This window comes from Oenanthe melanoleuca, chromosome 1 (genome assembly GCF_029582105.1).
Source record: "Oenanthe melanoleuca isolate GR-GAL-2019-014 chromosome 1, OMel1.0, whole genome shotgun sequence".
In the NCBI taxonomy this organism is placed as follows: domain Eukaryota; kingdom Metazoa; phylum Chordata; class Aves; order Passeriformes; family Muscicapidae; genus Oenanthe; species Oenanthe melanoleuca.
Genome location: NC_079333.1, coordinates 52,177,962 through 52,205,810, shown reverse-complemented (window position 1 = coordinate 52,205,810; position 27,849 = coordinate 52,177,962). Strand labels below are relative to the sequence as shown.

Sequence of the window (27,849 nt, the reverse complement as noted above, 5' to 3'; positions counted from 1 at the left end):
TGGCAGAAGGGAAGGGAAGGGGCATCTCCTTCTCTTCAGTCAGAGCCAGGCTGGGGCACGAGGTCCCTCTTCAGTGAATGCTACCAGAATTTTCCATGGGCAGCATGCCGACAGTGCTCTGGCTGCCTGTTCTCAGCATCCATACCCAATTCTGGGTAATATTTAAAAAGTGTCCATATCTATCACCTTCCACATCCACCCACAGGCAGCAGGTGCTGTGCTTTCTCACTACAGAGGAAGAAGCAGCAGGGAGGCAAAAAAGGCCAAAGTGCTTTTCTTTCTTTGTTTTTTTGTTTGTTTGTTTGGTTGGTTTTTTTCCAAATCAGTTAAGGCTCTCTTATTCCGCATGGCATAAGGTAAACATCTGGAGAGAATTTCTCCCCTCTAGTCATTGCAACCTTGGAGACATCCTTCAACATCTTCTCCCTCCAAAAGAGGAAAAATATGTTCAGTTCGTACAAAATGCCTTCTTCTTCTTACTAGAATCGGAACTCTCAACATTCTCACAGACTGAGAAAGTTGTTTGTTGTTCACAGACCAACCTCTGTGAATGCAGTTGTCCAAGCCATCCAGTTTTAGGTTTCATTTTGTTGTTGGCTAAAATCCATTAGGCTTGTAAATTTGTTTTAGGAGTATTACTTAGACGGTATCTTTAAAGATTTAAAATATGTTGTTGGAGGAGTTCTCACACAAATGGGCTCTGAAAACATCACTGTGAAAGCTTGTATGCCAGTTAACATGGGGTTAGCAGCTAAAGTAGTAATTTTTACATATGCTGTTTTAAATTTAATCTCAAAACTAGCTGTTATAGATTTCAGCATATGGATGGCAGAGTATGTGACCCCTGCTCTGTGCTTTCTCTCAGCAGACAGAGAGCTCAGCTCCTCGTGAAGACAACAGGTGTGCAGGGTGGTGGGTTACAGACATTGCTGCAGAAAGGCAAAGGTCTTATTGTAGGTTAAACCAAGCATCAGGAGCTCTACAGAGTTGATGAATATGTAACTTATTTTATATTTGTAATATTTATGTGTAATAATAAAATCTTTTTATCTCTTAATAATAAAAGCTTTTTACCCCTTTTTCATTATAGGAACAGAAGAAAAAATCCAAAAACTTCTGGAAAACAGAAAAATCTTGGATCACAAGATTGAGCTACTGCAGGACTTAAAAGAAGTCATCCTTCCTACTCCAGAGAACATTGCCAGTACATCCAGTACGGTGTCTGAATAACCTCTGTCTGTGATGGTGCAATACTTAGGATTTTCTAATGATACAAACCATATAGAGCAGTCTGGTCAGTGCCCAATTCCCCAGCCCAAAGATGGGTGCTGAATGAGGCATTATACTCATTTTTATACCTCACTGTTACAATAATTTAAAATTCTTCAAGTTTTCAAATCTTCAAATTTTTCCCTGGTTCCACTATGAAGTTCTATTTATATTTCACAATGGAATATAAATGAGTGTTATAAACTAAATTTAGCTTTTGCCAAAAAAAAAAAAAAAAAAAATCCAAACAGAATGCTCCAGTGATGACTTTTTTCTCAAAGCCAAGGGAGTGTTCAGCTGCCACAGAACACTACCTAAGTCACTTTAAGTATATATACTTCTGGCTGGGCAGTAGCTACCTCACTGTCTGTGTCTGGACAGTGATGTTTGACAGATCATAGTGCTGCTCTGGCTTTCCCAAAAAAGATAAATGAGCAGAACTTGCTCTCAAAGAAGCCTTCCGGATTATAAACAGGAGCTTAATTTAAAAAGCCAAATTATTCTTTATTGACTGGTCAAGGTGTAGCTGTTCCTGCTGTAATGTCAGTGATAAAGCAGTGTTTGCAGGCAGTCCAGAAAGAGTTGGGGTTTATACTCAAACTATATACAATGTCAAAGGGAGCAAAGCAGTGACTGCATCTTCCTTTCTCCATTAAGAAAGGGTTCAACTTTCACGTGTTTTGTCTTTAAAATATTATTTGAAAATACAGCAAGCATTGTTTAGCCACAACAGGCTAAGTTAATAAAATAAAATTTTTTAAAGAAGCTGTGTGTGGAGTTGTGCTCCCTGTCCCTGCTGCTGCACAGGGCATGGCCAAGGGGAAATGCTGTCAGGTCATGCTTTACCCAACCCTTGGCTGAAGGACAAACAGAGAACTCGCAAACAGCACTTGGTGTGACACATATGACATCCTGTTACAACAGCTGTACTCTCTCCATAACCACTTGCAATTCCTCCCTTGAGCTTGTTCTGTAGGAAGGTGGGGATTGATAAACACAGAATAACAGCATTCAAAAGGAGCTCTTGAACTATAAGGTGTGCCTGATTCAAAAAAATAATAGTAATTTTAATTGCCTACACAGTTCCAGTCTGCTGCCCTTCTGGGCCTAGAAACAGCCCATTTGACTGCCCAGCCTAAAAAAAAAAAATCACCTAAAACAAAACAGCATTAACAAGGAGCTCTGTTATTAAACATAGTAAGAATGATAAATATGTCCATACATACCATTTGAAGGGTTACAGCCACTTCAGGATACCATAGGATAAAAAAATCAGACCCATAGAGTGAATCACTGAGGTCTAAAATTAGTGCCTACAAAGAAATTTGCTCATTTCTGAAATCAAGGTCACAGATATTTTGTCAGGCACAGTGAAATCAGCAAGATTCATTGTATGGGGTGAGTTGGGTTTTGGCTTTATTTGTTTGTTTGGGTTTTCCTTCATTGTTTTGATGAGATTTTTAAAATGAAACAACTTAGATGCTGTATGTAGCACAAAAAGCTTGCAATGTTCTTCAAAATCCAAAATTTGCTAGTGAAGAGGTACAAAAAAGTGGATTTTATTACATGTAGTTTAAATTTAGACAATAATTAAAAGCAAAACCCCACACAGCTTTCCCTCCCCCCTCCAAGGGAAGCAACGTAATCTGAAGCCACTGAAGAGTGGAATTATTTCCATTAAGCATTATAAATATTGCTTAAACAGATTACACAAGGTACACATTACAACTTATATTAAAAGATACCCAAATATAGAGATTTACTTCAAATTAGTTTTCCTAGTAACTCCTTTCTTCAAAGTCACTTGTGTAGGCTTTGAGGATACATTATTTTTGCACACTTGAAGCACTGGATACACTTGGTTAATTACACACAGCAAATGGCCAATTCATTCAAAATCATGCAAATGCAGGAACAGATAACCATGCCATTTGCTCCTCTATAATCCCAGGGAGTTAATGATTTAAGTGACATCATTCAGTGGCTCAGGTCAGACTATTTTCCAAACCCAAACAGTAAAGTGGAAATAGGAGCAGGTGGTGCTACAACAGATTTCCTAGACTGGAAAGGCAAGTCCAGAACACCAGCCAGAATCCTTTGCACACTGCAGCACTCCCTCTCTGCCTGAAATCTTAAACTGGTTCCACCATCTGGGTTTCTTAAATGCAAGTGAGCATTTTGCTTGACATTTTTACAACAGTTCACTCTTGAGCACTGAAAATATTTGTTTTCACCTGTGGCATTTCAGGTCCTGTGGTGGAAGACACCACATAACACTTGCCTGGACCCACACAGTTACGTTGTAGCTGGAAAAAACCCTACCAACACCTTGACTTACAGCCTCATTTTTTCAGTTCTTAAAGGCTCCACATTTACTGGCTTTTGCAATGAATTCCTTTAACAGGGGACCATCCATTTGCCAAAATGCTGTAGTTTGTGTCACTTCCGTCAAGTGATTGACACAAAACTTAAAGCAGAATTCTTCTAAGTCCTAAAAAGGGGGAGAAAAAAAAAAAGTTATTATCTTTGCTTTCAATCACAGAAAATTTCATTGAGGCACAAATGCCTGTTTTTTATTTTTGCAGTGAATTAGACAAACAGACCCAGTGGTTCTCAGTGTTTCCCCCAACAGTCACTATGTAAATGCCGTTACAAGGGAAGTAACCAAAATTTGTTTCTCACTATATAGCAGCAGCCACAAAAAACAGCTGTTCTGAGCAATATATATTTTAAGTTCTCACACTTGAAGAGTTTCTGCATTCTCTGACAACTTTGAAACTCCAATATAAATAGGAGATCTTGAGGTAATGATACATAACCAAGACTGTGGATAAAGAAAATTCAGTTCTTTCACAATATAAACAAATTTATTTGTAAGGTTGCTTGACTTCCTTCCTGCTTATTGAAGGGCTTAGCTAGAGCCTTGAAGTTTTAGGTCCCCAGACTCAGTGCACGTGTATCCTGACTGGATAGTTTGTACAGTGGAGATTAGGCAAAAGGTCTTTCTGTGCATTAGAAACAGACTCGTGCTACAAAGTACTTCACAGGTCTCTCCAATGTGATTCAAATGCAGCACTGGAGCACAGTGTAGCACAGCAATTCTTGCAGACAGTGAGCTCTGGATATTTGAGTTTACTTGGAAGCACCTCCCATGCAATAATTAGAAAAGCCTCACAACCGTCACTGCACCCAGGTGATGTCAGACAGAGAGGATGCCTTAAAGAACATAAGGCACAGTCCTTGTCAGTGTAAGGTTCCCCACAGAACACTTCCCACTCAGATTATTTCCAACTCTCCTTCGAGGAGCAAATCTGCTCTGTGGTGCAGATCTAAGCTGCTCTAAGGAGGATGGTGCAGCCCTGGCAAACAGGCAACTCCCCACCCTGTTCTCATTTCTTTGTTAGATGTCTGTAGGACTCTGCAAGAACACACCCTTCCTTGGCTGCTCAGCAGACTGGGCACTGCAGGAAGGCATAAACTTGTAGAGCTCTCTAAGCCCCATGAGGTATGAAAGACTGAATAATATTCATGTTTTCTCTTAAGGTCAGTACTGAAACTAGAACAACTCTGTGTGTTCTTGACACAACAATAATATAAAAATATATCCTGGCCTAAAACCAGGCACTCTGAAGCTGCAGATCTTGACTTGTGTGGCATCTGTGCAACAAAAAAAGACAAGCTTATTAGAACTGAACACTGATGGTTTGTTTTTTTAATAACAGAATTAACTAGCATTTTAAAGAAAATTACATCATACACATTACAATATTTTGCACTGCTTTATTAAAAAATTCATATTCCAATTCAATGCAACAGAAGCATACAATAAACAGACTTATTGTAGTATTAGGTAAGTAATCTGGAAAATCTAAAGTTCTGTATAAAAAGAAAGGCTGAGTTTCCTTTGCAGATGGATGAGCTCCCATCAAACTGTACTTAATATGGACTTATGTCAATGAAGGCACAAGGTACAGCTAAGGATCATTTTAAAAGCCACAATGAGAAGCTAGCCCTGACCTAATGTCAGCCACCAGAAGAAACTGCAGGAGTTTCATGTCATGGAGGTATTTTAAATTAGTGAAGCAGCTTCTTTTAAGCATTGTCTTCCAGGCACACACCCCCCGTGAATTAATTACATCAGCCAAGCAAGTCCAAGCCCCCTGCCAGCATTGCAGCATATAAACCCAACTTTGTGTTAACACCCAGGCCCTCAGCACCACCCATTCTCTCCTGGAAGCAGCACAGGTTCCAGCCTCACTTAGCTAAGGAGGTACAGGTGAGGCAGAGTAACTGGATTTCTGGCACCCCTTACAAGCAGAATCAATCACACACTAAAGACCTATCCTGCAAACCATCTTTGGAGGCTAAAATATAGGAATCTTCCTATTTTTCATTAACTTCTATTAAAGACAACACTATTCACAGTAGATCAGAAGCCACTATAGACAGTAACACAGCCTGTAAACCGTCTTTGCATAAGATCTATCAAATAAGCAGCACAGTTCAAGGCTCTGAAATAAGTTAGGGCACGCAGCTGCTGGAAATTAAGTACAAGAAAAAGCAATAAGTTGATTTACTGAGTACCAAAAAACTGCTTTAGAAGCATAAGTAGCAAGTTCAAAACCAACCAATTGCAAAGTTGCCAACACAATGCACAGATACAAATGAACACAAACCGAAGCAAGCCAGGAATATTTCCTGATTAGTTCCTAAAGCAGCATGTTAGGGATCTAGTAGTGAAGTCAGACATCCCACAGTGAGGAGGCTAACTCCCCTTTTAACACACTGCTGTTCTGTCTTCAACGTTTATATGAAGCAGTTTTTATCCTGACACTTCATTAGCATACTCTGAAAACTGCAAGTGCATTTGTACCTAACAAAACAAAAAAAGAAAACCCCACTCCACCAGTCAAAACAAAAAATCCCAAATGTACTCAATCCCCAACCTACCACCATATCATCACACAGCCTTACAAATAAGTAACTTAAGGCTTAAAAGCCTGCTGTTCATTATGTTACTTCTTTTTCTTCCTATTTAAACCCTCCCCTCTGTTTCAGAGTTAGTGTTTCCATCCTGAGAAATATCTGTGTACTAGTTCACCTTCCCAGTACTGGCTTATGGGGAAAAACAACAATAAAAAATGCGATACAAAAACTGTATTTGCCATCAGATGCAAGTCCAACATTCTCAAATTCTGAAAATGGCAAATAGTATTAAATGAAAGTAAGAGAGAGCTTATATGAAAATGTAACCATCTGCTTTTCTCCATAGTTTAAGTCAGAAAGCAGCCACCGATTTAAGAGACTAAACTTTAGAAGTTTACCTCTGCATCATATCTGACAGCAGCAGAGAGCAATGAAAATGCATTTTCCACAGTAATTCCTCTCTTGATGATATGCTGACACAGTTTTTTCAGTCTGTTTTCACAGTATGAAGTAGCCAAATCCAAAAGCCCTGCAATTAAAACACCATCATATCAGTCAGTTGTAAAATGACTGTTGCTCTTTCAACATCAGTTTCTGCTCCTGCAAAGCTCTGTAGCTCTATAATGGGCTTTTTCCAAGTAGGTTACTATTCAGAAAATGCAGATTACAGGCAAAGAAAGGCTTTTTATTAGCTCATTCTGCATTCCTGTTAATCTCTGTAAATATGAAAGCTGTCCTACTGACTTGCATACTGAGTGGCAGGCACCACAACATGAGTAAAAAAACTACTATTATAAAGATATGGGCTTGACTTACAGTTTGCTGTAATTGCTCTGCTGACCAAGTTTCCTTCCCATCAGATCTACTGAGATTCTTTGATAGTATGCCAAACATACTATCTGACTGAAAACATACTGACTGAATTTAGTAACATATGCAAGCATTTTCACCCAGCTAAATAGTTTCTCTCCCAGTCTTAACCAAACTGCTCATAGTTTATTTCTAAATACACACTGTTTCTGCTGTAGTTAAGTTTGCTACAACAGCATTTTAAAGACAGCTCAATTAATCACCAGTAAAATGCATTATAAGCTAGAGTAGAAGCCTGTACCTAGGTTTCATTTATTCTGCATGCCCTGCCCCAGTTTTTCTGGCTGCTGCTTTCTGACACAACCGGCCCACCAGCAGTACCTATTGCATCTTCAGGCGGGAGGTCCACACTGTCCGTGTACAAGTACTCAAGAAAGGCACGATACACAGGGTAGGAAAACTGGTCTATTTCTATCACCTCCTTCATATCCTCATTCCAGTATGACTGGAACATGGTTCTGAAGTGTTCACACCTAGGAGACAGACATCATCTGGAACACCATGTTCACACAAATGTTACATTACAGTCCCCCTAAAACACATATCTGGGGCACTCGGCAATACTCACAAATATTTTACCATGCCCCATCAGAGCCAGTGGCCCACGTTTGGTTCCTAACACTGTAGACTTTGTTATGCATTTAAATAAAACTCTTATTTTGTCCATGCTACAGAAACATCTGTGTATACATTGCAATCAGACCAACTTAACAGAATTTATTATCCCAGGAAAAACAGGCTCGGTGAAAAATTAATGCAGACCACCCCTTTTACAATCACTTCATTTAAAGCTATTATGGATACATGGATGCTACCTACTACAGGTTTAGGAGCCCCTCCCTTCCCTCTTACTTTCTTTTTGCCCCTTTGATGATATCCTAAGAGTTTGCTGTGTACAAATAGGAGGTGTGAACCACGACCGCTACCTGATTTTCAGAACAGCTTTGTGGACATGAATGTACTTTCCATCCACACGGAACTTCAGGTCTGAGGTTTCTGGGCTGTCAAACTCTTTCTTCAGAGACTCTGCTACTGTTAAAAAGTCTTCATGCTCTACAGAAACAATTTCAAAACAAATAAAACGAGATGTTAAAAGCATCTTAAATTGAACACACTTCACTAACTAATGCTAGCAACTCAGTAAGAGTGTATCAAGGAAAACAGATCCATGTCATGGATCCATTGGCTTAAGCAGCAAAACAAGAAGGATTAATGAATCCAATGACATCTCCTGTTGGGAAGGGCTACTCCACAACAGCTATAAGCAGCAGCGGTCAGCAGTTCCCATTCCATATCACTGCACAGAAGCAGCACAGCACTAAGGGAAGTACTTGGAGAACTATCTGGGCACTACCCATGAGATTCCCAGCCTCCAGGCAGCTCAGTGCTTTTGCTGGCTCAGCTCTGCCCCTGACCCACACAGTGCTGCTAGTGGGATGCTGCAACACCCTTGAACTCACGGGGGTATGGCCTGCAGCACTTTAGGGCTGGGCCTAAAAAGAAAACATGGTCACCTTTCTGTGCTGGCAGATCCGATACAGCCTGCAGGCTGATGAGGTCTTTGCCAGACTCATTAACATGAATGAACACTGACACCAATTACTCAGTTTATGAGTCAGTTACAACAACATAAAATCCAACAGCAGAGCTGCTGAAGGTACAACCAAGGACACAGAACCTCAGCAACTTGGGAAGTGGATTAAAGTAGAGATACTACAGTTCTCTCTACTGAGGCCTATAGTACCAGTCCTATGGCACAGGGATCCCACCCTGTGTCTCTAGAAATCATACAGGAGTTGCAGCACAAGTCATCTAAGGCTTTTGGTAAAGCAAGGTCTCTGAAGTTTCAGAAAACCTAATTTAACCCATTATTTTGATGCATCTTAAAAGTGTGTTTCAAAAGCACATGGCATCTAAGAAGTGAAGCATGGAAAAGAAAAACAATGGATTTCTACTAAATGGGATGCAATCTGCCTCCTGTATCCCACAAGACTGCTTATGTTCACCCATATACAATCTGCACACCACTCTTCACCAGTAGGGACACTAAATTATTTTGTATTTATAAAGAAATACTGCTGGATCAAGCTACTTAGAACTGGCTGTGCCACAGAAGACCTTGCACTGCTCTGACTTACACAAATCACCCACAGAAACTGCATATCCTCAGGCCTAACTAAACCATGCTCCAATCCCTCTCCATTTGCTCATGTGATCTTTTTTTGCTAGGTCATGAGCTTAGTTTAAGCTATGGAGATCAACTTTCACTCCAAATACTTTCAGTCCCCCAAAAAAGTTGCAGATTTGTACTTCCCCACAGCCAATCCCAACTGTCCAATTTATTTTTTGGCAGAGACACTGTAACTGTAAGTAGAACAATAACCTTTACACAGAGTTAGCTCTCCCTAAGAAAACAAAACACCAAAAACCCAAACAAACAAAAAAGCAATAAGAAAAAAAGAAGAGTTTACTCCTAAGTGATCCAAACAGGTGGGAAAGGAAAACATGCATATGGAAAATGGAGATTTTAAAATGCCCACAGAATTAATTCTTTTGATTTAAATATTCAGTAAGGTTGCCGGAATAAGTGGGGAAGAATCCCCAAAGGCTAAGAGGAATTAAAGGGCAGGTAGTAGAAGTCAGACACCGGGCTATACTCAGCCTGGGAATACCTCACAAACACCAGGTACTTGAAACCAGGGAGAGATGTCATTTAAACAGCTCCCAGTATTAGCAAAAGGCAGCAGACTGCATAGCCATGAGACCTCCACAAGTGGTGGAGGTAAGAGAGAGCAAGACCAGCACATATTGCAGAGGATTAGATAATGGAGAAAGTGACAAATGGGATAAAAGCAGACTTAGATTTACTCAGGAGCAGACTGCTCAAAGTTAATCTGCTCTCTTTAGTAACTCCACTCAATTCTCCCTTACAGGTGAGATGCTGTTACCTGGACCTCTACAAATGTGGTAACATACTAAATGAGAAGTTATCACAGAGCAGCTGGGTTAGAACAAGCCAAATGCAACAGCAAAGTCTGAGAGACTTTACTGGAGAGAGGTTACTCAGTATGTGATCCATCACTCCCCCCAAAAACAATTCATAGAGGGACTAACAAAATTAGGGTCTACTGCCAATGTGAAAATAGATTAGATGTCCTAAAAGATCTTGAGAACTGAGGCAGCAGATGTAAGATGAAGCATTTTTATTTTTCTGAACATGAAAACACCTTCATGTTTTCCAGGAAGTACAAGCTAAGCCCTTTAGATCCTATTTGGGGTCAAATAAGAATTAGCAGCATGTGAATCAAAGAAAATAAATAAATAAGGTTTAAGCTTATTTATTGGATACAGAGACCGAATCCCACAGAGTAATCCAAGGCAGTATAAGAAAGTTCCAACAGAAAAAGCAATTATTTAAGAGTCTTGTTTCACAGGAACTATTATTTACAAGCCTGCTGGTCTTTGAGAAAAATCAGACTAAATAGGCTTGATACAAATCATCTCATGAAATGAAAGCCTGGAATTCTGTTACTTTCAAAACAAGAAAACATAAGGAAGATATTTGCTCCTAGAAGAGCAAATATTAATGAGAGGAAAGCTGCAGATGACACTTAAAACACAAAGCTGTTAGTACCAAAACAACAAGCCTCAGGAGTAGTCATCCAAGCAGGAATAGTTTAAAGAGGGGAAAAAACCCCAGAGTTTTCTTAAATGACTCAGGATTACTTCCTGGACCTCAGCTGGAGTTCAAATAACACAAACATAAGAAATGCACAATATTCATCGTGCAATGACAAAACAGGGATTGCTTTGGATGTACAGTGGCAAATCTTGTTAAGCCTACCCTGCATCCCCAGCTGCTGAAACAGACTGCTTTCTTTACAAGGAACAACCAACCAGCTGCTGAGCTGCCAAGCTTCCCTCCCTGAAACAGGAGCCTGGCAGGGAAGCAGTATGCCGCACTAAGGGACCGCGGGAGCTGGAGCTCACCTACGGAGAGCAGGCGCCACATGACAGCAGGGGTGGCGAAGCAGGCGAACACATCGTCGGTGCAGGCAAAGTGGGTGAGGTGGGGGAAGGTGACGGACTGGCCCCGGCACTGCCCCCACATGTACACCTGGCCGCTCTGCGTCTTGGCCGCCGACGTGTGCGCAGAGTGGCAGGCGGCGATCTCCACTACCCTGCGGGCACAAGGAACACAGATGTTTGAAAAAGGGTGAAGAAACATCAAGTTGGTTTTCCCCCCTTAAAACCAACACGCATCAGAAACTTATTCTCAAGAAGAAATTTCTTCTATCTCCTTTTAATATGATTTTTATAGGTTGACAGAGATCTGACCCACTGCCTGTACTTCAGAATTCTTATTTTGATGTTAAGCTTACTTTTGTCAACACTGAAATTCAACGTGAAACATGGTGCTTCATTTGAGGGGAATTAATCCTTTAAGAGCTATGGTTGTTTCTAAATAAAGTCTACATAGTCCTTTCACCCACGTCACACAGTTCTTTAAAATACTAAAGCTTCTGATGCTCACTTATCTATTCTGTTCTCCCATTGCTCAGGCAATCCCTAGATTCTTATCTGAAACATTGCAAGAACTGAGAAGAAACACAAGTTCAATTAAAACACCACAAAGACATTGCCAGAGTTTCTGTGCATGTGACAAGTAAAACAAGGAGCTTCCCGTGTTCAAAATAAAAGCTATGCTTTCCTGTTTTTTCTCTGTGGTAAAAACACAGAGGATTTCATGTTTTTGTGCCAGAAACATATCAACCAGGACAAATACCTTTCCAAGCAATCTAAGAATACACACACAAAAATGTGCATTCCTTTACAGAACAATATCCATGAAGAGTTAGATTATTAGGCAAAAAAAAAGTTTTAGCACAATGTTCATATTTTAAGTGCAAAAATTATTTCAAGATGAAACTCAAAGAATCTATATCACTTTCAGTATATATGTAACAATTTCTGGCAAGTAGAAAACTGACTTACAAACCTCTGTGCAACATCTCTACAAGACACATAATAGAGTATTTATTTTAGGGACAACTTACTTTTTATCAGAGCTATCAAGCTAAACTACTTCCTTCTCCAAACCTTCTTTTCTTAGCAGAACAAATTATTTTTACAGACTATACTACACTTCAGTAGTACAGCAGAACATGTACTATAGCACACATATAGTACATGTACACATACTTACAGTACATGTACAGGGTAACATTACCAAAAATTCAGGAAGCTGACCTCCACAGCTGCTCCTCCAAGCTAACAGAAAATAAAGTCTAAACATTCCTTACAAGCTGCATGTGCAATATTTTTCAAGACAGCACCAAATGAAGCCTCCTAAGTAACTGCTGCCAGCATTAAATATAAATGACAAAAGAATTACATAAACTAAAGATCAGGAGCAGCAGTAATGTGCTTCATAGGAAATGACAGCTCACCCACTTTTAGCACTGTTTCCAAGGGAGTCAAGTTAAGCAAGATGACTAAGTGACTTATCTCTCCCTTAGATCCCAAGCAGAAGTTCTGTTTTCCCCCTCCATTTATTGAACAAATGCCAGATTTATTATAACCCCATGCTTGAGTTCACATACATTCTAAGTACAATAGTTCCCCTTAGTTCACTCATTAAATAAATCACTAGCAAAACAAAGTTTATCCATCTGCAAATGTACACATTTTTCTTCCACTGCTTTTTAAAGAATATTTTATTTTCCTTTGCTAGCATCAGTTCCTTCACAGACAAACCAGTCCCACTTCAATGGTTTTTATTGTGACAGTTCCTTTCTTCTTTCCACTCCCCATTTTTTAAGCTCTTAAACATTGTCAATACTGTGAAGCTTTTAATCTAATGCTTAAGTGGAAGGAACAACAAAAAATAGGAATGACTTCCCAGATGGAGGAGAAAAACCAAGCAGAAGTGCTTCCTAATGAAGAGGAGATTGCAAATCAGGAGATCTGTAGACCAAGACTAGGTACATTAATCTGTACCTATATACAAGGGCCCAGAGAATGGGACTGAGGTCCACATTTGTAGGTCAGGAGCAAAAGAGCTATCCCCAAATATGAGGAGGATAAAGGGGTGATAAAAGAGGATTGACAAGGGTTAATTTCATTTGTTTATGAATTCAGGAAACTAAAAAACTAACTACTAGCTGGTACAAGTAATAAAAATGGGTGCTAACTGTCCTTAGCTCAGGCAACCTTGCAAATTGAGTTCTGTTTTCATGGTGGACCATTTTCAACCTTTCAAAAATTGTTTTTCCTCACACGTCACTTCTTGCAAAGGTGGTGTTTCCTTTCTCCCCACTTTTTTTTTTTTTAATTCATGGCCTCAATTCATGGCTTGGCTTATTGATTTCATAGCTCCAGTTTTAAGCAAAGGAACCATATACAGAATAGCATAACACTTATTCATTCATTATCCTGCAGTATCAGGTAAACGCAAAGTGTGTTTGTGTTCAATAACCATTGTGGACAGCAAAAAGCACTCAGTGCTTATTGTAAACAGTAAGTTACCATCCTTTCCCATATTTTTAACATTGGCAAAAGAAAAACAATCCACCAAGCCCTACACATGCATGCTTCCAGTGCTAGAGACTGCATAACACATGCTCAGAGTTTATAAATCCAGAAAGAGCTTCCGCAAGATTACCTTTCTTTTTCCATCATGATCTGCACAGGGCTGAGCTGGTTACTTTTATTGCCAGTCCCCAGCTGCCCGTAAGTGTTAGCTCCCCAGGCATAGAGCAAGCCCTCATCTGTTAGTGCTAGAGTGTGTGCATAGCCACAGGCAATCTGTAAGTAAATGTATAAAGCGTTACTCCTGAACCAAACACAGATGAGAAACAAAATATCACACACATTACCTTCAGCTAGTTCATGGTAAGTATCTCAGGCATTCCTCACTCAGCACCACAACGCTACTTCCCAGTACTAGCAGCTAACCCAAGGTACGTTGGCTGTAGGTACTGCATGCTACCTGCTTTCTTTTCACATGAGCAACAGTGAAGTTCTTCATCACATCTTGCAATACTCTGAAAGTATTTCAGAGCTGGATTATTCATTACAGTATGAGTACTCTGTAATGAGGAGAGCTGCAGTTCAACAGCCAACAACCCATCAACCCAACTTATCACATTCACCTCTACAGAACTTTCCCAAAAACCCAGGAAATCCCAAATTTTAGCTTAATTTTCTAGCTAGAAGAAAAAACAAACAGACAAAATCCAAACAAACCAAACTAAACCAAATCACTGATCAAACCCATCCTCACGCCTCTTGTCTTTCCCCTTGCTTCTAAAGGACTAATTAGAACACTAGAATTAGAATACTTAGAACAAATTTGAACATCTGATTCACCTTCACTTCTTGTCTTTGACTAGCACATTTCATTCAACTTTGTAACAAAAATGCAATCTTGTAGTCACAACATAATTTACTTGTAGTTACAGTAGCTAACTTCAAATCTTTCCAAGCATCTACCAAAGTAAGTATTTCACAGCTTACTTGCACGTAGCTAAAAAGAATTCAGCGTTGGAACTAGTGAAACCTAGAAGCAGGTATAATATTCCAAGGAGAGGGTTCCAGCAGAAGCTAGCAGAAGGAATGCTCTTTCACTTCCACGCTGGGCATACCTGGAGCACACAGACGCTGTGCAGCGCTGCCACTCTGCACGGTGTCAGCTGGTTCCCGTTGTTCCCCAGGCCGAGCTGCCCATTGCCATTGTAACCCCAGCCATAAACCTGAGTGCACAAGGAAAACAAAACTAAGCCACTCTTTGCTAGGAGTACGGAGCATTTAAAGCTTAGTATCAAGCACAAACCAAAAAAAAATATTATTATTAAAAAATTGTGTGCTATTTGAAGAGCAATACAGAGAAGGTTGAAAGATATTAAATAAACTGCAATGACTTACTGCACTCAACACCTCCGCTCTGCATTTACCTTTTAAAGAAGCTAACAAACATGTCTTTGAAGTACTAGGAATTTTGCAATAAACTTACACTACACCAAAATCTCTCTCATAGCATCAACACTTTGACTTTTATGCCATCCTTTGTCCTTATTACTTTTCCTATTTTTTTTAAGGAGAACACTAAATTAGTTATTCTGATGAATTGATCAGTTTAAATGGAAGTCTCCAGTTTATCTCTAATTCTTCCTTTAGTTTTGTGAAAGTGGACACACCATGACATATGTAAGTACAATGAAAGCCCATCTCAGCCTCAGGACTTTGAAGTCCTTCCATTCACAAGGAGATACTACCCTCTGTTTGGTGAAATGAAGTAAAATTGAGGTTACAGTTCATTCCTAAAAGCATTCCTAAAGTTCATTCTTAAACTTAAGTCAAATGGAACAGTTGCACAATGGGAGAGTAATGTTCAAAAAAATCCTCTGAGTTTGTTGCTGGTAATTAAACAATGTGTTTAAAATACAGGATCAGTCAATGTATCCTTGCAGAAAAATTAACTGCTTAATTGTGCATGCTTTAAAGAAATAATCTGAGACTAATTTAATGAATTAAAAGAATTTAATGTAATTTATGTTAAATAATCTATTGCACGTGAAGACAGACATGCTTAACACAACTGAACAAATTCTTGCAGTTGCAGACTAGGCAAGAATTGTGTTCCAATAGTCTTTGCCATAACAAGGAATATCGAAAGATTGCATCTCCAGGGTTTTCCTGCAGCTGGTCTCACAGAAGTTGTCAGGATAACTCTGTCTATACAGCCCTAACCTGAGGACTCCCTGTCAGCATTTCTCCATATTCAGACGTGAACTTGGTAGATTCAGGTAACAGAGAATGAGGGAATGCAGCACTCACCTCGCCATTGTTTACTACAGCCATGGAGGAGGTCTGGCCACAAGCAATGCCAACCACAATTTTACCCTGCAAGCAGTTGGAAACTCTGCGAGGAGTTGGCTGGTTGGCTGTAGATCCAGATCCAACTTGACCACAGTTATTGTAGCCCCAAGCATACAGCTGTCCATAAAAACAAACAAAAAAACCACACAGTTTAAAGCTTAATAATAGTAATGATAGCAATAGATAATCTTCCCATAGTCAACACCAGATTGGGTAAACCATCCTATTTAGCAAGCTGAAATGCTTAAAGTTAATTTTCAACAGATGAATATTATAAACAGCATTAGGACTCATTTAGCAAATAGGAATATAGCACTTTTTCCAACTTGTTGCAACAGAATGAGAGCATCTGACTAAAACAGAAAATAAAAGGAACATATTTCCATACTAAATACAAGTCAGACTGTAAGACACAAGAGCATAGTGATTGTCTTTATAATTTCATGATGTTGGAATGCAAGCCAGAACATCATATGTTTCCCAAATACACTTTAACTGCCCAGTTTAGAGCTATGTAGTTTTCTTCATAGAACTCTAAAAACCGGGTTATTTATTGCTGACATTGAGGTATTACTCATCATACCTCTTCTACATCTTTCAGGAGCTGTGAAAGAACAGGGTTTTGTCACCCATGTTTCACAGTACCTAAACTCTCTCACACAGCAGCATTAACCAAAAAACCCATGATTTCTGTCAGTTTGAAGTTTCTGGTGACAAACTAGTACTAATACAAGGAAAAATATGAGTTCCTTTTATCCGAAAGTCAGGAGGAGAGTGAAGTAGTTTGCTATAAAAAAAAAAAAAAATCATAACTCTGTTTTCAGTGCCTCCTATTTTTATTACATGCATACATGCCCACAATTTGGTATGAAAGTTTCTGATAGTTCATTCTCTGGTACTTCACCCAGTTCAAAAATTTACCCTCTTGGAAACACTTTCCAGACATGCTTGGCAGTACAAGCACACTGACAGGTACCCTCATGAGAAGCCTACACATCCTTTGGTGCCCAAAGCTGCCTGTTTATAGCAACACCAAACAAACAGTCATTAAAAGTCATTAAAAACAAACACCTCCATCAGCACCAAAAAAATACCCAACCCACCAAAGACAAGAACAAAAGACCTCCCAGCAACACAACTCATTTATAATGAATAATATGAACAAGAATCAGTCCTTTGCTTTTTGTTACTTCTAACTGCTGAATCTTTGATTCCTACTGAATATTTGAAGATGCTTTATAAAACACTTTAAATTCAATAACAGCAAATATTTAGGTAGAGGATCTCAAAAGGTAGGTCAAAATGCCAAAGGACATGCCAGAAGCATGAATGTCTGCATTCCCTTAATTTTATTATTAAAATACTTTTTTTTATATTTGCACTGCATTAAAACTGAACTGAACCATACCAATCAATTATGCCAGGTATTTCCACAAATACTTCCACCTTCAACATTTCCATGGTTAACACAAAGAAATCTCCCTGCTTCCTCTGAGATTTCAAACATGTTACATTTATGACATGAGACAGCACGGCCTTCACAGACAGCTACACACACAGCAGCTGGCACCTCTAGTGTAAGTAATGCATGAATTCCCTCTCCTTCCTGCAAGCTCCTCAAGTTCTATAGTTTAACCAAGTTAGACATGACAGCACAAAACCTGTCCTAAGTGTAGGCTCTTCTTTCAGATAAAACACAGACCACTTAAACCCAATCTCTTTTTCCTACCCTTAAAACACTTGGTATTATTGCTGCACTATTATTCCACACTAGACCACAACACAGACCTGCTCAGATTACCAGGATGAGAACTGTAGTTACGCTCTCATTGTTAAAAGGTTTTAAAATTAGAGCTTTTCTTTTGTTAGCGCACAGCTGAAACCAGATTTTCCGCTGTGCTTACATTGGTCAAATCTGCATAACTGGAAACTAATTGTATGTGTTTCCCATGACACATAGCCTGCAGCCACATAAACAAACAGCATAAAGCAGACTTGGATATAAACCAAGTGCTCTTTCATTAGCTACACACCAAGGTATTCAGAGGTGCGCAGAGCAACATCCTTTTGCAGCACTAGCGTGAAAAGGCAAGACATTTCTATAAGAAACAGACTAAACTTTAACCCAGTAAATACAAACTCAACACAGCCCCTAACTAACAGAACTGCATGCAAATATTTTACATTTGGCACCTCACAAACATTATTTCACTTCTAAATGCCACATCTTTCTAGTTTCATCCCTGTGAGAGACACAAAAGTTTACTAAGTTGTATTTCCCTTGGTTTTGGGGTTGGTTTGGTTTTTTTGGTGAGGGATAAGTAATTTGGTTTTGGGGATTTTGTTTTAGTTGTTTTCAAGTCTGCTCTGAAGAAAAGGACACCATCGTTTGAGGCAGCAGGAGAAAAGGTTATGTTTGTAATTACACTTGTAGAAACAGAGAGAAGTTCAAACTGCAAGGTCACCTCCACTACTCACTTCAACAAGGAGATTAAGAGATTTGAACAGGTTTCAACTTACATCCCCATCCAATGAGAGTGCCATGGAATGATGAGAGCCACAAGCTACTTCCACCACTTTCTTTATTAACAGATTTGTACAAACTTGAACAGGAGTAATGCCTTGATTGGTTGTGCCATTTCCAAGCTGGCTGTAACCGTTATGTCCCCAGGCATACACTTCACCATCTGCAAAAATATTTGTGATGAAAATCACTAAAAATTCCAGGGAGGTTAAGACAGAATTTTAAGAAGTTAGCAACTACCAATGTGAAATTGAAAAGATGTTAACAAAAAGTGAAACTATTAAAAGAATCACCTGTATGCTAGAAAATTATATACTTTGTTTCATATTCATATATCATACCATATCCTCTAGATTGTGGAAATAAATGGAAGTGCACTGGTAAGACAAAGTACATCATAAGCAACAGAGTAAAATGCTGCAACCTCAACATAATGGAAATGGAAACTTTACCAATTATAAAATCCATTTACTTCCACTTAAGACCAACAAGAACCTCTTAGTGTACATTAGCCAGTTAACAAGTTAATACAATTACACCATAATCCATTCCTGTTAAATGCAAGTGGAAGTTAAAATCTCTAACTCGTGTTTCTATACTAAATGTTAATTTTCTACCTTCAGTACAAAGAACAACATGGGGCCCACTTCCATAACTGAGACTGGAGATCTTCTTTCCACATAAGGCTTCTAATTTCTTTGGTACTATTGTGCTCTGGTTATCTCCAGTTCCCAAACAATTACTGCAATTCAGTCCAAAAACAAATACCTGAAAAACAAAAGAATACTCACTTCAAATGTTTTATACTCAGGTATGCACAGATGTGTAATACTCACATCTTCATTAACTGGGGACAGAGTTTCACCTTGGACCTCCAAGGGCCAGAGATATCCTGCATGGAAATTAACAACCTCAAGAGTCAGCACACAGGCACTTTGGATGTTAACTGATGTGCCTGAATTATTCAGATTTGTACAGTCCTGGAAGTTAGGCTTTTTATTCTCAGGAACTGCACCATAAAGAGTCGGAAACTGTGAAAAGTGGAAGACACCCCCTTATTTTAAAAGTAGTTTGTAAATAGCAAATAAAGTATAAGCATGTAAAGAGCTATACTGTGGGAAGCTCATATTATGAGCATTATGCTAACTTATGAGTTTCTAAAACATTAAAATCTAGAGATAATCTTTCGTGGTATTTTTTATTTAGCAAGCCATAAGCTCATTTTTATCTTCATACCTGTTTGCACTTAACTTCAAGCTACCGCATCATCTTTTAAATTCTACCTGTCTTCAAAACTGCATGTAATCCATCCTGGCCTTTGTCATGTGAAAGTTTTCTAAATAGTCCGTTTATATTGTCCCATACAAAACTTAAAAAAATGAAACATTATATCCACCACGTTTTGGAAAACACAAATTTCACATCACGCTTTTGAGAAGCCCTTCATCTACAAACACTCTGCAAACAGCTGACTGTGGAGCAGCTGCCCAGCTCCAAGCCAGGCTCACCTCATCGTTGTGCGTGATGTAAATGGCTTCATTGGCCGACGTCCCGAACACACACGCTTTGCGAATGGAAGCGATTTCTTGGGGGGACAGCAAGGTAAATATTGGCCACTTGCCTACATCCACCATGATGCTGCTGTGTGTCATGACGCTTTTACAAGCATGAGGACATTGCTGGAACAAAAAAAAAACAACAAAAAAACCAAAAAGCTTACTAAAAAGAGTATTTTGTGCTTTCTTTAATTGACAATGTCATTTTCTTTATGTGGAGGAAAAAGGTAAGTAGCTCAGAAAGTAAGTATCCTATTCTGTACGAAATATGTAACTGTATTTCCATCCATTTAGATGAACAAAAAGCTAGTCACTAGAAAAATAGATTCTTTGCCTAACAAGGTATTTAAGTAAAGTATATCCAATACAGCTGAACATCTGCTCTTTAACAAGCAAAATTATTAAAAATTTGTGATCTAGCAAATTTCCACTGGTAGCAGAGTAGAATTCTGAGGGAATTTTCAAAGCGGATTTCAGCTACAATTCAAATTACATAATTTTCACTTGTGAATTTTTTTTCAGTCTTGCAAGTTACAAATGCCATGTAAACATGCAGTTGATACATATGAGAAACATGCAAATAAAAATAAGGCTGGAGCTGTTGTGAACATGACCCAAATCTGCCATCAACAGTGTAATCAAAAGCTGTTATGGTCAAAAAATATTTGTGAGGGCAGGAAAGCATGCAGTTGTGCAATTAGACAGTGAAACAAATCAGAGAAAGAGCAATTAAGTAAAATTGCCATAATCTGTTACTTAGAAACAAGGTGGATCACATTAACAGCTGGAAACATGGCAGTGTACAGAGATGTTTGCCAATGAACACAAATGTATACAACCCATCCTTCTCCAGTGCTCACTCTTCCCAGTTTCCTCAGGACAATTGCAGCAGCTCAAGAGCAAAGCTGACAGCACAAACATTCAAAGCTTATCGAGGCATTCAACCCTGCACATAACATCACTCACACCCTGAAAGGACTCTGCCACTTACCTATGATCCATGCCCAGGGCTATGAGCAAGTTTTGTGAAATGTGGAGAGCATTAGGTGAAGAATTCCACAGAATGTCAGTGACAGGACAAATCATCATGAAACAGTAGAAACCAAAAAGGCAGGGAATAATTCCATGAGTAAGAACTGCACTCTCTGCCCAGATGCCATCCTCTCACCAACACTTGGCTCTTTCCTTTTCATATGTTAGCTTCAGTGCAACCCAATCCCCCCATTCTTTGCTGTGGTGCTTTCAAGTCAGGCTACCTCTTGATGATGCTTGGGCACCAGATATGGATAACAGTGAGAACACAAGACAGCCTCTCTGCTCTTCTTCTGGTGCTTGGTTCTCCAAACTATGCTGACAACCAAGACTTGGCTTCAGAAAACCATTTAGCAACAGCAGTCAGCTGTTACTCAGTGCAGATGTTTCTTGGAAGAAGGGAGTTTAAAAGAAGTTGGAATAATAACAATAAAAAAAAAAAAAAAGTTTGAGAAACACTGAGGTCACTGTGGAATTATGTCCACAAAAAATACCCCTAACACAAACAAAATCCAGGCAGAGTTGCTTCCTTATCAGATTTCATAACCTTGAGCCAACAAACCCAGCTCTGTTCTACAGGCACCTCTCTTACTAAAAGCCCGACTTAACTCTGAATTTCACATTTGAAGGTCTTGAAAACACCTGAAATCTCCAGACAGCAAATTCATAACAGATTTATTTGTAGAACAGATTTTTTTTGGGAGGGAGCCTACTTGATGCCAAGGCACAGCAAATTCTACACAGCTAAACAGGTTTGGATGCATTTAAGCCTTCCTAATTTCTAGTCCAGTTACAAGCATAGGCTAGTTAGCTGCTAAGATTTGTTACCTCACCTTGGCAAATATTTTAATGTATGACTCTACCAATCAAATAAAACAAGGCAGCAATTACTTGTTCTTTTGAGCAGACCGAGGAAGTGTTCCTTCTGACTTCACCTATTTAATTTGTCTCATATAATATACAACAGCCAAAGCACAAACATGTCAACCTGGATATTAAGAATTTTCTTCACTAAGTAGCTTTCAACATAACCTGTGAAGTTAAGACATGAAGACAACGTGTTACTTTGCTAGAGAATATCCCAGCAAATTGACAAGTTTTACAGCACTCAGAGAACCTATTCTGCTCTAAAAGTAGTAAGTGTAATGTGTTGCCTTTTCTCTCCCTTCCTGATCTGTGCACCAGGACTCTAATCCATTTGACATCTCTTCTGCTCTGTAGGACTCAATCACTGCTCCTTGACAAAACCTTTCCAAGCACTTTCAAAACTTATGCAATTTACACTGCACTTCCCACACCTCACACCTCAACCTGAGATCTTGTCAGACAAACTAATACTGATAGATAAAAGCTATCAAGTACAGGAGACTTCTCAAATTGGAGATATGAGCAATTAACTCCATCCACAGGTGAAGATCCTTAAAATTATTAACAATTGTTTTCAACATTTCAATGGCAGCAAAGGCAGATATTTTCCTTTATCCTTTTGTCTAAGAGAGAAAAATTACACCCAAACCAGAAAGTTCTGTGCTTATACACTGAATACTGTTTCTTAACTGTAATTGTGCATACAGAGTTGATTTAACTACTCGTTCTTCATTTCCCACAGAAAATGAATGCTCCACCTAGGTAGAAGCATCACCTTTTTTTCTCTCTAAAGACAGATTCCTTAACAACCCCAGCCAATTTCCTAGTTTTCCAATAAAAATTGTGGCAGTCACAGGAAAGAAAAATCAAAGTCTACAGTGAGGAAAAAAAACATATTTGAGGAATCTATTTTTAAATGTAGGACTGTAAATGGAAGTGTTGGTAAAGTAACTCAGTGTTATCAAAACTGAAACCAAGTTGATTCTAGCACCCCCCCAAGACATGCTGCACACCTTCCAAAAGAGCAGATGCTCTGTGATACCATGACCAAACTTCACACCAACCACACTCACACTTCATCCCCAGTTTGCCTGAATCTGGGGGGAACAGGCATATGCAGAGTTTGTTCTGGGCAAACCCTTGCCATGAAAGGCTGATGAAGGAGACTCCAGACATGGCACTGCAAGCAGTAGCACAGAGAAACTCAGCGTCCTTCACTCACCCTTCCTGCAGAGTGTCAGTCCCACAACTAAGGTTATTTACTTTTTCTGTCAGGACCCTGCTACATCACACACTGTGCAAGGGCAGCACCTCAGCTGAGAACTTTGTAAGAGCAAGTGCACCAGACGGAGCCTCAAGCAGTCAAGGTATTTTAACCTACATGTTCATAGCTCTCAAGTTATTGCTCAGATTCTGTGTGCAACAAGGCAGCAGGTGCTGCTCAGTTGGCTCTGAGGAGTATGTGTCATATATCAACACACAGCTCTCAAGTTAATTGCAATTAAAAACCTTATGAGTATAAAACCCCTGAGCTTAAACTGGCTGCTCTGGCTGTTTTCAGAAACACTGCATGACTCCTCTCAACTGTTAACTTCTGCTGTATGATTCAGAGATAAACAATTATACAACACAATGCAGCCTTATTTCTGCTGCAAAATCAACCAGCAGAGGGAGTTTACATTAACAACACCTCACCGCTCTGACATCTCCAAAATGATCCAACAACCTCAGTATCCAAACAAACAGAGATCAGTCCTTGAATTTCACTTAGGCTAAAAATAAGCAAGAAAAGGCGACTTGTAAAAGAAAGGAAATTGAACTAGCCACATATTATGATGAAAAAGAAATTGACCTGGCGTAGGCATCAACATCAAGGGGAAAACTGCTACATCTGCTTCCAATTTTAAAAAGCCACACACTTTTGGAGCCATAGGCCCCTCAAAAATTCTGTGCTAATCTGCTGCCTACACATTCACCTCCTCAGTAATTTGCTTACTAAATAAAAAGCTTGCAAGCCGATTCACAGAGGCACATGAAACATGAATCCCTGCCCTAAAAAAAAAAATAAAAAAGGCAGCGTTTACAAAACGCTTGGTTAAAATGATTTTAGATACCGCTCTACAGAGTTTATAGTTCAGCTAAATAAATCCACGCTGGATAGAACAATAGCCTAACACAACATCCTACCGGGAAAACAGTGCCAATTGTCTTCACAACAAAAACACTACAGTTAACTCCTCAAAGATTATCCCCTTATTGCAAAGGCTGTTGGAACACAACAGCCTGTTTGTTTGTTTCACTCTTTCCTCAGGCTCCAATGCTGCAGTTTATTCCAGCTGGGCAGACCTACTCCTGCACAGAAAAACTGCAGGCTCAGGCCTTCATTTCTCCTAATTGTCTTTGGGAATTATGAACAGCAGTGAGAACACAAAAGCTAGGATATCTGGCTTTAGAACAACACAGAGTGACTAGCACACTTAATCCCTTTTTAATTTGAAGTACACTTTAACCAAAGAAGAATAAAATCCTTCACATCACACCGATCTTCCCACAGTTTACATTTGCCTTTTCTGATTTCATATTTCAGCATTGAGAAGGAATATGGAAATAATATAATAATTATTATTGTATTAGCAATACTATTGATATTAAGTAGATGCATAAACTAAGTGATGTTACTGAGGCATTCTCCCATGCCAATGAAGAGACTGCACCCCCTGAAAATATGTGCCTTGACTTACTTTCCTCGGACCATAAAGAAAGCAATATTTCTATGGCAAAACTCATGTGTTCCAAACCTCTACACAACTTATTTTCAGATGCCTTTAATGAGCCATACAGGGGAGGAAAGAACTGCTGATACAAGGGACGACAGCCAGACCTCCTGTTTGCTTTGAGCAACCAGCTGAGAGAGGCAACAAGCAAAAAGCACCATCACGCACTGAACACTACTGAACATGACTCGTTTAGCCACAGGAAACCACCTTTATGAGGGTGAGTCACTCACCCACCATAACAAACCTCCAATTACAAAAATTTAATTACAACCACGCTTCGCCTTATTTTCTTTTTTTTTTTTTTTTTTTCCCTTCGCTAAGCTATCAGTGCAACTTATCAAATCCATTCAGTGATTACAAGACATCTTCTAAAGCAATGCCTGTCTGTCGATCTGACGCAGAGATAAGCGTTCAAGGAGAAACATTCACGTTGAGGCACTAGAGAATGAATCCATTTTCCAAACAGCTTCTAAAGTTCTTCCTAAAAAACTTGTGCTCCAAACACATTTCCATTTATGACGCCTTGTACTCTTTTCTCTTAATCCCACCCCTTGCCCGAGCGATTAAAACTCATTTTACCTTCCGTCAGTAGAGGACAGCACAAATGGGTCACTCGAACTTTCTAAATCAGAACCCGGCAAGTTCCTTATAAAACAGGTAAATATTCCTTTAGTGTTAATTTACAAGAGCTTTCTAAATTGGAACTCTGCAAGTTCCTTTAAAAAGCAAAACAAAAAAATTCCCCTTCAGCTTAGAAGCACGTTAAAAAGCCGAACAAACGCTGTAAATGTTCAGAGAAAGCCGGGCGAGGGAAAACAAAAAGCGTTGATTTTTTCCTGTCCCCTTTTTTTTGTTGTTTTTTTTTTTTTCCCGACCAGCCGGCTGCCTCGGCCAGGCTTCAGGAAGCCGGCGACAAAAGAGAAGGATAAACCGAAACACCACGAACCAGGAAAATAAAAAAGAAAACAATCAGTGAGAACACACAACGTTAAGGACGCGCAGTAGGAGCCTTCCAGAGCGCTGTGGGGGAAATCGGCTGGCGGCGAGACAGAGCGCGGTGAGGGTCCGCACCCCAGCCCTGCTGTGGCGGCAAGGACCCGCTGCCTCCCCCTGTCCTCTCCGCTCTCCCGCTCCGCACGGGCACCGCCACCCCCGCAGCCCCGCGGTGCCCGCCCGCTGCCCGCAGCGCGCTAACGGGCCGGGAACGCGAGGGCGGCGCTGCTCACCCGGTGCCCGCGGCAGCTCCCTGCGGGCTCCCGGGGCGCTGCCGGCGGCCGCTCCGCCCGGCGCGGGGCCCGCGCCTCCCGCCCGGGGCCGCCGCTCGCGCTGCCCCTCACGGCCGTCGGGGGGGCCGCGCGCGCCGCCGGCGCCCGCGCACGTGACCAGGGAGGGCGGGGAGCGGGGGGAGCAGAGCGGCGCCGCATCACGTGACTCGGCAGGGAGACGCGGGAGCGGGAGCCCCCCTCCCTCTTGAGCGTTCGCGCGCGCCCCGTCACGTGGGCGGCTCCCCGCTCCCTATTGGGCGCTGCGGGTGCGGCGGGCACGTGACGCGTCCCCTTGTTATTCCCTCTCACACCCCGCGGGACGGCGGGAACAGCGGGCTGGGAATATGGCACTGGCACCATCGGGGAGAGTGGGCTGGGAATATGGCCCCGGCACCATCCAGAGTTCAGCCTCTGGCCGAACACCGCCGTGGTAACCAGGCCATGGCACTAAGTGCCGCGTCCAGCCTTTCCTTACGCGCATCCAGAGATGGTGACGCCACCACGTCCCTGGGCAGCCCATTCCAAGGTCCAGTCACTCTTCCTGTGAAGAAGTTTCCTGGCACAGCTTGAGGCTTTGTCCTGCTGTCCTGCCACTAAATTACCTGGGAGAGGAGGCTGACTGATTTACCAAAATATGAGTATTGGTCTAATACCGATACTCAACTGTGACGGACAAAAGACTCTCTAACAATTTAAAGTTAGAAAGTGTATGTTTATTCAGCGCTGGGCAGCAGTGTGAAGTAATCTAATACTGCAAAATCACAGATGATCACAGAGTCTATTTATTGACAAAGGATTCAAACAAATACATATTCATAATAACAGCCCCTCCCATCTCCTGCTTCCTATGGTAATTAGCTGGAGTAGCTATTAAGCATGAGTGATTGACTTCTTAAATTAAGTCTGGGGTCGTTTTCGTGGGGAGGGGTCTTATAAGGAGGAAGTAAGGCGAGTCTTCCTCACCCTAAACTCTTGACCTTTTCTATCAATGACAATACAAATGATTTCTGGGGATAGTCCAGTTTTTCAAAGAATGGGTTTCTGGTTGCATTGTCTGTGTTCCTTTGGATCTGCTCACTAGTTTCTTCTTTTCCCATTGTAAACACAGCTGAGCAAACAGAAATGACAGACAATCAATTATTTAAGTTTCAGATAACTACTCCCTTCTAACTTTTAATTATTTTCAGCAAGGTAACTAAGATCCTAATTTTCTAAGATTAGTGTTTCATGACCCCCACCTGGCTCCATCCTCCTTTCAGGGAGCCGCAGAGAGCCGAGGTTCCCCCAGAGCCTCCTTTTCTCCAGGCTGAGCGTTCCCCTCAACCCTAAACTCCCTCACACGCTCTTTGTAAGACTGCTCCAAACCCTTCCCCAGCTCCGTGTCCCTTCTCCGGACCCACTGCAGCACCTCAGTGCCCTTCCTGGCCCGGAGGCTGCTGCCTGCCCCCGCGTCCTGACCCGCCCTGGGGCGGGGAGCGGAGCCCGGCTGTGGCAGCGGCGCTGCTGGCTCTGCTGCAGGCCCGAGTCCGGATGGAGCCCAGAGACAGGGCTAAGGCTCTTCTGACACAGTCGCTCGGCGACTTCTCTTCATTCAGAAGTGTTCAGGCAGCCTATAAACCCCTCCAAGACTCTAACATTGGCATAGTCTTGTCCCTTTACTGTCCTATTTCAGCACCTGCAGATCAAGTAGGGACGATCCAGGAAAGGGAAGACTGGAAACCGGCCTTCCCAAGAGAAGTCCTTTGTTGACACAGCTTACCAGGAAATGGCTTCCTCCTCTCTCAAAATCTACTTTTTTTTCCTGACAGTGGGTCAGAAGGCAGCTGGGGGGTGCAGGGAGTGAGGAGCTGATGGATCTGAAACATGAAGCCGTGAGGTCAAGC

At 40.8% G+C, this 27,849-nt stretch overlaps 2 protein-coding genes across 4 annotated transcripts in view; one reads left to right on the top strand and one right to left on the bottom strand.

Moving 5' to 3' along the window:
• The window catches only part of SETDB2 (SET domain bifurcated histone lysine methyltransferase 2), a 45,033-nt gene extending 43,005 nt beyond the window's left edge, over positions 1-2,028 (top strand). Inside the window, exon 24 of the mRNA XM_056491715.1 lies at positions 1,091-2,028. Coding sequence (XP_056347690.1) covers positions 1,091-1,230 — 140 coding nt within the window. The 3' untranslated portion in view covers positions 1,231-2,028. The remainder of the gene's footprint in view (positions 1-1,090) is intronic.
• A 776-nt stretch (positions 2,029-2,804) lies between these two features.
• On the bottom strand, positions 2,805-26,077 carry RCBTB1 (RCC1 and BTB domain containing protein 1). 3 transcript variants are annotated; one of them, XM_056484486.1, is made up of 13 exons: positions 25,928-25,988; positions 25,281-25,346; positions 19,978-20,148; positions 19,087-19,237; positions 18,466-18,632; positions 15,904-16,062; positions 14,712-14,819; positions 13,730-13,872; positions 11,056-11,246; positions 7,992-8,118; positions 7,387-7,538; positions 6,594-6,724; positions 2,805-3,760 (listed from the first exon to the last, which is right to left on the bottom strand). In XM_056484486.1, the coding sequence occupies exons 3-13, from the start codon at positions 20,119-20,121 to the stop codon at positions 3,620-3,622; spliced, it is 1,614 nt and encodes a 537-aa protein (XP_056340461.1). In that variant the 5' UTR covers positions 20,122-20,148; positions 25,281-25,346; positions 25,928-25,988; the 3' UTR covers positions 2,805-3,619. The 3 variants fall into 3 exon arrangements, with proteins under 3 accessions (XP_056340461.1, XP_056340453.1, XP_056340470.1); XM_056484478.1 differs by lacking the exon at positions 25,281-25,346 and having other exon boundaries at positions 25,928-26,077; XM_056484495.1 differs by lacking the exon at positions 25,281-25,346 and having other exon boundaries at positions 25,686-25,940.
• Positions 26,078-27,849: the final 1,772 nt, after the last annotated feature.